Genomic DNA, 12039 nt, shown 5'->3' with positions numbered 1-12039 from the left:
CACTTCAACTCTCCCTCCCACTCCACCAAGGACATGCAGGTCCTTGGACTCGTCCATCGCCAGACCATAGCAACACGACGGCTGGAGGAAGAGCGCCTCATCTTCCGCCTGGGAACCCTCCAACCACAGGGATGAACTCAGATTTCTCCAGTTTCCTCCTTTCACCTCCCCCGACCTTGTCTTAGTCCCAACCCTCGAACTCAGCACCGCCTTCCTAACCTGCAATCTTCTTCCTGACCTCTCCGCCCCCACCCCCATTCCGGCCTATCACCCTCACCTTGACCTCCTTCCACCTATCGCATTTCCAACGCCCCTCCCCCAAGTCCCTCCTCCCTTTAATCTTAGCCTGCTGGACACACTTTCCTCTTTCTGAAGAAGGGCTCATGCCCGAAATGTTGATTCTCCTGCTCCTTGGATGCTGCCTGACCTGCTGACTTTTCCAGCAACACATTTTCAGCTCATACCTGCTAATGTAGTCAACTCAGCCACATTAGGGAGATTTAAACAATCCTTGGATAAGCACATGGATGATGGTGGGATAGTGTAGGGGGACGAGCTGAGAATAGTTCACAGGTCGGCCCAACATCGAGGGCCAAAGGGCCTGTTCTGCTCTGTATTGTTCTATGTTCTATGTTCCATGAAATGCCAGAAATACATTGTTAAACTCAACTGACAAGTTACTCGAACATTCATAATACTGAAGCAGAGGTATTAAGTTTTGAACACAGTCTATTCTGAGGAGCAGGCTGAATTGTATTCAGGCTTGGGCTGATGTGTGGCAAGTAAGATTTTGACTATAGAGGCTTTAACTAAAACCACCTCCCTTGACATAAAAGAACATTACCATCGCTGAATTACCTTCTATCATCAATCTGAAGGTCACCATTAGCTGGAGACTTAACTGGACCAGCTGTATAAATATTTTTGGTGTACTGTGACAGCAGTGTGTGGCAAGATGCATGGCAGTAATTTGCCAAGTTGCCTTTGACAGCATTTCCTTAACTGGTGAGCTCTATTACTTAGAAGAGTAGGGCAACAGACGCATGAGAACACCACCACCTCCAGCTTTTCCTACAATTTATACACGATTCTGATGTGGAAATATATCATCGTTCCTTCATCTTCGCTGTGTCAAAATCTTTGGATTCCCTCCATGATAGCAATGGGGGAATGCATTCACAACATTTACTACAGTGGTTCAAGAAGGTGGCTCATCATAACTTTCTCAAGGTTAATTAGGGTTAGACCACAAAAAGGTGGTTTGCCAGTGTTGTCCACATTCTTGTAAATGAATAAATGAAATGTATTTTTGTGCAATGATTATTCAATAAGATGTTTTAAGAAATTGAACATTCTGTCTGGAAAATACTTTAAGAAATTACAGAAAAATAGATTTTAAAAATGATGAATAAAATATTGCAGAGTGTAAGGACTGAGCAGTGCATGCTCCACTGTTTTGGAAGCCCCTGGCTATTCAGAAATTCATCTCATTGGCATTTTATTGCCAAATACATAGGATATCAAACACACCTCTAAGTTAGTGGATTTCAAGCTCCTGTGTGCAGTTAAGATGATTACTTGACTTCAGAAATACTTAGTTGGCTGTATTATGTTCTGAGGTGCCCTGAAATGATTAAAAATGTTTTATAAACCTGCTTCCTTCTTTCTGTAATGATCAGAAAATTGGTCAAATCTAGTAAGGTTTTTCTGCACTGTGGATGTTGTGGTTCAAGAGTTATATGAATTAAATTTCTTCAATACAGCAATTTGCTGTTTTATCCTACAGTAAAGTACCATTAGGGTTAATTACATGAATCACTTTCACCTAATCTACATAGGAACACACCATTTCAAAGTTCACTTCCAATTCATTCACCACCTTAACGTAGAAATATACCACCTTCATCATCACAGTGGGCATACCTTCAGCCATATTGATTGCATCCCATGAGTGAGCAATTTACAAAAATGGCGAGGTCACATTAAAAGAATCCCGAAACTTAATCTTTTTATGATAGCAGACATGCCTAGTACAGCTGCATTGGTCATGGAGGTACAGTTATGAAAGATCAGTCTTCTGGTACAAATGTCTGATGAACAACACCTGAAGAAGGTGATTTCTGGTGTATTTATGATTTGGAGGTGGTCATCAGCAAAGTAAATATATTGACTGCTTAAATGTGACTCTGAAACAGTGTGAATGGATGTCCATAAATTGTAAGAAGATAAAGTATAGTGAGAAATTAATCTAGAGGCATGTTGCACTACTGATCCTGAACAACAGCACTGGCTGAGATGTAACACTTGAAAATATCAAGATTTTGAGTCTGGTGAATATGGCATTTACTGTAATTATCATTCTGAGCAAAACCAGGTTCCATTGGTTACTAGACAATTCAATGCAGCACAGTGGCTCAGTAGTTAGCACTGTTGCCTCACAGCACTAGGGACCCGGGTTTGATTTCAGCCTCAGGCGACTGTTAGTTTGCACATTTTCCCCATGTCTACATGTGCTCTAGTTTCCTCCCACAATCCAAATGTGTGCAAGTTAGGTGAATTGGCCATGCTAAATTGTCCATTAAGTTCAGGTGCTTTAGTTAGGGGTAAATATAGATTAATGGGGAATGTGTCTGGGTGGGATACTCTTTGGTGGATTGGTGTAGATCTGTTGGGCCAAATGGCCTGTTTCCACACTGTAGGGATTCAACGATTCTTATTCACTATTGACGTAAATAATTTTTAAAACTCATGTTTAGCCTGTTAAATAGTATCAGAGTTTAATTTTGTTGATGCTCCATTACTTAGCACAAGGAAACCTAGAGTCATAGAGATGTACAACATAGAAACAGACCCTTTGGTCCAACTTGTCCATGCCGACCAGATATCCTAACCTAATCTAGTCCCATTTGCCAGCACTTGGCCCATATCCCTCTAAACCTTTCCTTAGAGATTGGAACTACAGTTTACTGTAAAAGGTCTCTGTGGTACAAAGATAAGTTTATGTTTATTAGATACTGTTTACAGGGCTGACAGTTTTGAACTTAAGTCAAACTAATCTAAAAGACTGAATAGCAAACCAGCAAATTATATGTTTTTATCATCAAAGGCAACTTTTTCAGTGCTGGCTGCAACTCAAAAAAATTATCTGTCATGTTCCAAATGGGTAGCTGAATCTTGATTAACAATTTTTAAACTCAATTATTCCAATGCACCGTTTTTGATGTGTTAAGGATGAAATATGTTTTCAAATATCATTACTGACTTATAGGAAGAAGACCGTTACAGGCAAATGCTGAACCGCAGTGATAGTGAAAATATTGCCAACAACTATTTCAGGTCAAAGCGTGCTAGTCAGATCCTGAATACAGACCCTGCACGAAGTCTCTGTAAGTATTTTCACAATCCATGATGAAAACAGTAATACTAAACATACCATTGGGAACTAGTTCAAACAATATTCTTTCCAAGAAGAAATATCAAAACTCAGATGCATTGTGCCAGCTTAGAAAGTACCTTGGTGAGGATACCTTTTATTATTACGGAGGATATTTGTCCAAAATGCCATTAAGTAAGTCTTTGGGCTATTTGACCTTTTAGTCCAGTAGTAAATCTCAGCACATTGCTTTTACAAAGCATGCTGTGTGAACAACTATCCAATCAAAGTACTGAAATAAATTGTAGCACTTAATAACCTGTATTATAGAATTGGGCCAATTCTTGGCTTAGAATTGTGCTAAGTAATATGACCATGGGTATTAATATACCATCATACCGGGAAGCCTGGAAGGAGGCCTTGGTTCTGTCAGTTAAACAAGCAATGGGATATGAGGTCCAGATGTGTTTTGAGTGAATGCAAGGGTCTAGCAAATGGATTCAGGAATACTTCAAAGTGTTGGGTCTTAAGATCACTGGGGAAATGATCCTGAAATCGGGAGTCACTGGAAGAAGCTGACATGTCCTGGGAACAATTGAAGAAGAAACGGAATCAAGGAGGATTGAAAAAGATCACAAGATCTGGGAATGGTAGAATGAAACTCTGAGGAGAGGATCCCAGGGTCCAGGAAGCCAGCACAAAGTTTAGGATTAATCTTTCAATATATAGGATCCCAAGTGCATGACCTACTGAGGGAAAGCATAGCTTGGGAGGTGGAACCCATACCATCCTGACTCCGTTCAGACTGTTATATCCATAATTGTTTCCTCAACAAAATTCCAATACATTATCAATCTCTCCACATGATCTTTTAGATCTACAGGTTCGTCTCTCCCACCAGTCTTCCTGTTTTTGCATTCCTATCTTAAGACATTTAATGGTAAAATCTTCTCAACGTATATTCAGAGTACCTGCCACAGTTACTGCTATTCATAAGTACTGCTCGTCTATGAGGAATCCGAAGCAGAAAAGCAACAATGATTAATAACTAAATCTATATCAGTTTGATGACTTGGTTTTAAAATCCAGTTTGTTCATGCAGACTTTTGGATAAGCAAAGAAATATCAATTTCTCCAGGACAAGGGAGCACATATCCTTTCTGGCGATTTTTAAGAATAAAATTACAGTTTTGAGTTAGCCAATTAATTAAAAACAGTTTTTGTATTAGGCCTAGTCCATACTGATCAATATTCATCAATGGTATAAACAAATCAGATTTAAATTGTTCCTTAGTTTAACTCAAATTGGAAATCCCTTTAATGAGCAACCTTTGAAGTTGAATTTGGTTAAACTGATCTGTGTAAATAGCTCATGAAGAATGGTGTGGCATTGTGCAAATGACCCTATTTTGTATTTTTTGTTCTCTCCTGTAACAGTGCACAACTCCACATCTGTACATAATGTATCTCTTAACAATGGATCTTCTTCCCATGCTGTCTCCAACTTGAACACAGTGTCTCCAACCCAGCCTCCTGAAATGCCCACGCCAAGGCCATTTCGCTTGGAATCTTTGGAACTTCGTGTGCCCTCAGCCAAAACCAAACGCAAGAAAAGCAAAAGCAGTTCTTTCATGGACATTGCCTGATTTGGAACTGTTGCAATAAATTGTTTTTAAAGACATTTGTTGTATTTTTCCCTTCCCGTCCTGCTAATGCTGCTCTATCACCAGCTACTTAGAGGTGTTTGGGATAGTAATAGAGCTACTGTCCGAAAGGCTGTCTATGTAATATAGCGCTTTATTCCCATTTGACACCTCCCTATATGTCTGCAATTGAGAAATCATAATGATGCAGGAAACTGATTGAGACCTGTATTGGTCTAATAAATCATACTACTATGCCATCGAATGCTGTTGTTTTGGGAATTTGAATATATATAAAGTGAAATTACAAAAGTCAAAGTTCCACACAACACATTTCATCTTAACAATAGCACAGTTCATGTATTTTAAATTTCACTAAATCTTTCCAAGAGCTTGCTGCTGTTCTCTTTTCCACTCTTCTTTTTATTTCATTCAATTTATTCATCATCCATCCCTACAAATTAATTTTCCAAAACATTTCTGATTTTGTTTACTAAATTCCTTCAAATTAGCCAATCTGACAATGAACCAGTTCTGGATGTACAGCTACGTTTTCGTTTCTTTCTGATCAGCGAAAGTTTATTATGTTGCTTGAGTCTGATCAAGAGCTGCCACCTTTACCTCTCCAAAAAATGTCTTTACATGTTGATCTTCTGAGCTTCTCTATCTCTTCTAAAGCAAACCTTGTCCTTTCCTATTGCAGCTTTCAAGAAGTTTGGCTTCTTTCATGCTTAACATTGCTTCTCTCCTCAGCAATTCTGTTTCATGCTCAAGAATATCCAATATTTTTAACATTATTGCAATATCAAGGGAAGGTCCTTAGAATATATTTCTAACATCCTAACATCTGTTAAAGTTTTCTAACAAGATACAAGAAAAATATTGTCTTCTGATACAATAATGACTTACAATTCTGTTTCTCATCACGTGCCAATATTTCGGACATTTCACACATGGACAAAGTTAGTGTATGGACAAAGGAAGGAAATGGATAACAGAAAGGGTGTGGATATGACTAATGCTTTCTCACCTCTAGCCACAAACTCTAGAAATATACAGGGATGGAGATAGAGGTCTAACAGTTTTCTTTTTTCACCTAAGTTTGAGATTCCATTATAATGCTAGAAGTACTCTTATAATTTTGCACTCCATTTCTTAACTTTTTCTCCTCTCTACATTCTAACTTTATTGAAATTGAGACTCGTTATAGTATCCCATTCAAGCTCACTCATTCTCATGAGCTCCCGCAGTTTCATCTTGCATTGCTATTCACCATTTTCTTTTTACTTTCCGGTCTATTGCCCTTTCTGTTTTATTGTTGTTAACCTTGATAATGTACTGCCCTATATCAGGCAAATTGTTTGGCCTCCCTCCAGGTGTCCTCAAGCTGTTACTTCATTGTAAGCAGCTCCATTCACACAAGTTCCTCTTATTAAGATGCTCCTGGTGATGTTGTTTACCAATCTCAAAAACAGTCATTCCAACTGGTCCACTTTTTAAAAACATGTCCAGGCTGGGTATTATGAGTTCACTCTGGGAGCAGGAGCAGGAGGTCAGGCTATGTATTTGCTGTCATTTGTAATGTTACACATAAATGGCTGCCACAGTAATGTTATAAATATCATACATTTTATAAATTATTGTCATTGTATTCTTACATTGTCTGTGATGGCTAAACTGAGCCAAGTGCTCAGAATTCACAAGTAACCAGTTAACTATTGCTGTTCTTTAACTTTGATGAGTATTCTTATAAATCTTCAAATGATTTTGTTAGTAAACATAACAACAAACTGTACCTATCATAGGGTCCAAAGTTTAATTCTTGTCCTGAATTATTGTATCTCAGCAGAGTTGTAATAAAGATAATATAGTATTAATTTTATTATCCATGTTTAAGGTAAGGCAGGAGGGTACATGGAATGAATAAATTGATTGTTATCTAATTAACCTTGGCAGAATTCTTTGTTATGGATCTCAGTTGGAAAAAATGGATTGGGCTTGACCATGATGATCCCCCACAGTCAAAAATCCTGCTGTTGCTTAAAGAATGACACCGATGGACTGTACACAAAACCAGAGAGGATAGTCACACTGAAGAGCCTGGCTCCAGATAGTACTGGATTTGAAATTATTATAATTTCAACACCTCAAGCTCAGGTGGAACAAAAACACCACCCAGCTTGTATTCCTACCTCAACTTATTTGTAAAATTTGATGAGACCATTTAGACATCCAATTGGTAATGAAGCTTCTCCGGTTAATAGGAAATCCTGCAGTGATATTGGGTTCCCAGGGAAGCTCCCTAGTCTGTGCTAAATTAGCTAGTCTCAGTTTATTTAGGCTGTTACATCTGGCCACAACCCTCCAGGTAAAGAAGAGGAAGATGAAATCAGCTAGGTGGTTGTTCCCACTAATCCTTGTTGCAAAGTGCACATGTGCAGAAATTGAATGGGAATAACAAAAGGCTGTACAACCTTTACACTTGCCACTTGGGCAAGTTCTGGAAGGTGCTGGCACTTTTCTCACTGTCCTCTAACCATGAGTTGGAGCCATGAGGTAAGGAAGGAGAAAAGTAATTGTGGCAGGTGTTGGAATTAAATGTACATGTGCATGTCCAACTCAGAATAAACTAAACAAAGAAAGAAATGCAGTCAAACATTATTATGACCCACCATTGGAAGTACACAAAAGTTGTGTTAGTTTTAGGCTTTTATCATTTTGACTAACAATACTTCAACTCAGACTGACATTTTTTAAAAATAATGACATATGAGTAATATTTTGTTATATTGGAATTTGATTACAGTCACTTTTAATGGTAAATTAAAATGAGATTAGGAGGAAATGGGCATAATTGTTCTTATTCATATATCTTTAAACTATGTAGTCACAGAAGAATTAATTTATGTATTATGTTACTTAAACTAAATTATTTGTTTGTTTATAACATTTTAAGCTTGTATCTGTACACATTCTCAATAAAGTTAAGAAAAAAATTTGAGTTTTTCTAACTCCTTTTGCAATTAAAAATACATTTTGATGAAAGTTGTCACTGTGGACTTAATTATCTGAACAAATCTAATCCAGTCTCCCTCTTAGTTCTGTATTTAAATGGACCAACTGTGAGATTGGACCACACAGCTTGAAAGGTCAGGTCAGAGACAAGTTAACTAATCTCAATCTCTGAGGATTCAAAGCAGGGGGAACAAAAAGCAGAATCAAGCAGGGCTTCTCCTTCTGTCTTTTTCCTATGACCGCCTATAACTAAATTTCCAAGTGTAGACTTGCATGAAAATATTGGCTGTGGCGTCTAGACTTAGGTACAGTATGGACAATGACTATTTGAGCAAATAAGACTGTAAACCTTAGCATAACCCACCACCTTCATGACAGCAAAGGTAAATACAGTGAAATCGTAGCAAATCAAATAACAGGGGATCTATTCATAAATTTGTATTGAGCAAAGCTTTGAGATAACTGGGGAAGTATCCTATGTAACCAGATTTGCCTGCAGACATACTTTCTGAAAAAATGAAAATCCCAAATGAAAACGTGGAAAAGCAGTAAATATGTGAAAACTCAGTGGTGGAATCATTCACTCTTTAGCGATACCCACTATTCACTTAAAATCAGTGTTTTCCACTTGCAGTTTGACTTCAAATTCTCACCAATCAACACATTTAACTTTCCCACAGGTTTAGATGCCATTTTCAAGTTTGAAAGTCTTGTTAGATGGAGGCCTTGATATCAAATGATGGCTTACTTTGAGCTACATGATTTCATTTTCCAGTGTGGCCTAACCGTGGTTTAATTTGTTGCCATAATCATATGACAAGCTTAAATGAGTTTGGTCAATCTAGATTTAGCAATGTGGAACTTCAGCTTATCACTGGCATCATTCTATTCAATACAACCAAAACTTATCAGTATCAGAATTTGACATCATAATTTTACTTAATGAACATGATGGTCTAGTGGTACTATCACTGGACTATTAATCCAGAAGTTCCACTAATGTTCTAGGGACCTGGCTTTGAATCTGTCCGCAGCAGATATCCATTTTAAAAAATGGAGCTAAGAATCTAAGGACGACTGTGAAATAATTGTCAGAAGAACCCACCTGATTCACTAACATCTGTTGGAAGGAAATCTGCAATCCTCATGTAACTGCCAAATCACAACAGTGGAGTTGACTCTCAACTGCCTTCTGAAATGGCTTCATAAGCCACTCAGTTGTATCGATTACTATGAAGTATAAGCAAAGAAATTAAACTGGATGGACAAAGAATTGATCTAGACACAAGAAACAACAATGGCAAAAACAGCCTTGTTGAGCCTGCAAAATTCTCCTTACTAACATCTGGGGGCTGGTGCCAAAATAGGGAAGCTGTCTCACAGACTAGTCAAGCCACAGCCTTACATAGTCATACTCACAGAATCATACTCTACAGACATGTCCGAGACACCACCATTACTATTCCTGGATTTGTCCCACCAGAACTGTCCAGCAGAGATAGTAGCACAGTGGTCTAAAGTCAGGAGGGAATTGCCATGGACATCCTCAACATTGACTCTGGACCTCATGAAATCTCATGGCATCAGGTTATAAATGGGCAAGGAAACCTCCTGCTGATTACCATTAATTGCCTTCCCTAAGCTGATGAATCAGTACTCCTTCGTGTTGAACAACAGTTGGAGGAAGCACTGAGGGTGGCAAGGATAGTGAAGGAATCAAAAAGAGGGAAATAATTAACTTGACCTCAGCCCCACCAATCTGCCAACTGCAGATCCATCTGTCCATGACAGTATTGGTAAGAGTGACCACAGCACAGTCCTTTGAAGATGTAGTCCCATTTTAACATTGAGAATACCTTCCATTGTGTTGTGTGGCACTATCACCTTGCTAAATGGGACAGACTTCAAACAGATCGAGCAATTCTAAATTGGCTATCCATGAGGTGCTGTGGGCATTCAACAACAGCAGAATCGTGCTCCAACATAATTTGCAAACTCAAAGACCAGCATATCCCCCACCCGAGCTCTACCATCAAGCCAGGGGATCAACCCAGGTTCAATGGAGAGTACAGGAGAATATGCAAGGCACAGCACCAGACATACCTAAAAAATGAGGAGTCAACCTGGTGAAGCTACCAAACAGGACTACTTGCATAAGCAACAAGCGAAAGTCTGATGACACCATGGCTTTAAGAGGTAAATTTTGTCCCTGTTTTTATGAAGAGAGGTTGAGACAGAGGTGTGGAGCAGTCTGCTCAAAGCCAATAAAGTAAACAGCTTGTGAGGCATTGCAGGTGTTTTTGAAGTTGGAATAATAGAAGGAGCCTGAATGGGTGGGTTCAAGCTTTCACAGAACCTTGATTTTTAGTTTTAGCCTTTAGCAGTTGCTGCTGGGGTCTTAAAGCTGTATGTTGAAGTTTTTATTCCTGTCTTTGTGACAGCTAAAAGCTGAGATTTTTTTCCTGCTGTAGAATTGCACATAAGACAATCTATTTTATTGAATTTGCCTTTGTCAAGGGTGTGTTAATGGGATGCTATTATATTGAAACAGTTGATTAGTTACAGTTAATATAAACATTATTTCGTTAAGCATTTCAATAAATTTGCAGTTAAGTCAATTCTTTTCATTTCGTTTTATTTTGTCTGTATTCTAACTATGTCAGAAGTGCCAAGTGGATAAGCCATCTCAGCAACCTCCAGAGGACCCTAGCACTGCAGACACCAGTCTTCAGCCAATTTGAATCACTCCATGTGATATCAAGAAATTGTTGGAGACTCTAGGTGCTGCAGAGGCTATGAGTCCTGACAAGACTTGTGCTCTAGATCTTGCCACATCCCGTCAGTCTTCTCTCGATCATCAGTAAAGTGATGGAGGGTGTTACCAGCAGAACTATCAAGTAGAGAATGCTTAGCTACAACCTGCTCAATGATGCTCAGTTTGGGTTCCACTTGGACTACTCAGCTCATTAAAGCCTTGGTCAAACATGACAATAGAGCTGAATTTCAGAAGTGATGGGAAGAGTGGTATCCCATGACATCAAGGCTTCACCTGTTCAACTGTAGCCTCAAGGAGCTCGAGCAAAACCGGAATCAATGGGAATCAGGAGGCAAACTCTTGACTGATTGGAATTATACCTGCCAGATAGGACGATGGTTGTGGTTGTTGGAGATCAGTCATCTCAGTTTCAGGACATTTCTGCAAGAGTTCCTCAGAGTAGTGTCCTAGGCTTAGGGCATCTTCAGCTGTTTCATCAATGACCTTCCCTCCATCATAAGGTCAGAAGTCAAGGATGATTGCACAATGTTCATCACAATTTGTGACTCCTAAGACACTGAGCAATTCATGTCCAAAAGCAACAAAATCTGGACAATATTGAGGCTTGGGCTGACAAATGCCAAATAACATTCTCGCTACACAAATGCCAATCAATGACCATCACCCATCAGAGTCAATCTAACCATCCCCCCTTGACATTCAATGGTGTTACCATCATTGAATCCCACACTATCAAGAGCCTGGGGGTCACCATTTAACAGAAACATAATTGAACTCACCAGACAAACGCAGTGCTATGACTGCAGATTAGAGGCTAGGAATATTGCAGTGAGTAACTCACCTCCAGACTCTCCACAGCCAGTCCATGTACAATATAGTCCCCAGTTGCTTGGATGAATCCAACTCTAAAAACACTCAAGAAACTTGACACCAACCAGGGCAAAGCATCCCATTTGATTGGCACCACATTCACAAACATCCATTCCCTCCACCAATGATGGTCAATAGCAGCAGTGTGTTCAATCTACAAGATGCACTGCGGAAATTTGTCCAAGATCTTTAGACAACATCTTCTAAACACACAACCATTTCCACTTAGAAGTACATGGGCAGCAGATACATGGGAACACCACTGCCTGCAAGTTCCCTTTCAAACCACTCACCATCTGAACTTGGAACTATATCTCCATTCTTTCACTAGATCAAAATCCTGGAATTCCCTCCCTAAGGGG

The 12039-nt window shown here is 39.1% G+C and overlaps 1 protein-coding gene across 4 annotated transcripts in view; it reads left to right on the top strand.

Moving 5' to 3' along the window:
- kif17 (kinesin family member 17) overlaps positions 1 to 7861 on the top strand; it is a 92270-nt gene extending 84409 nt beyond the window's left edge. For 3 of the 4 annotated variants that reach the window (XM_043675541.1, XM_043675542.1, XM_043675545.1), the window contains 2 exons: positions 3269 to 3386; positions 4811 to 7861. In XM_043675541.1, coding sequence (XP_043531476.1) covers positions 3269 to 3386; positions 4811 to 5019 — 327 coding nt within the window. In that variant the 3' untranslated portion in view covers positions 5020 to 7861. The remainder of the gene's footprint in view (positions 1 to 3268; positions 3387 to 4810) is intronic. The other variant, XR_006309255.1, reaches the window with a different exon arrangement.
- The last annotated feature ends 4178 nt before the right edge of the window (positions 7862 to 12039 follow it).

The sequence above is a fragment of the Chiloscyllium plagiosum genome, chromosome 34, assembly GCF_004010195.1.
Source record: "Chiloscyllium plagiosum isolate BGI_BamShark_2017 chromosome 34, ASM401019v2, whole genome shotgun sequence".
NCBI lineage: Eukaryota > Metazoa > Chordata > Chondrichthyes > Orectolobiformes > Hemiscylliidae > Chiloscyllium > Chiloscyllium plagiosum.
Note: the sequence above shows the minus strand (reverse complement) of the source record. Positions and strands in the feature narration are given on the sequence as shown.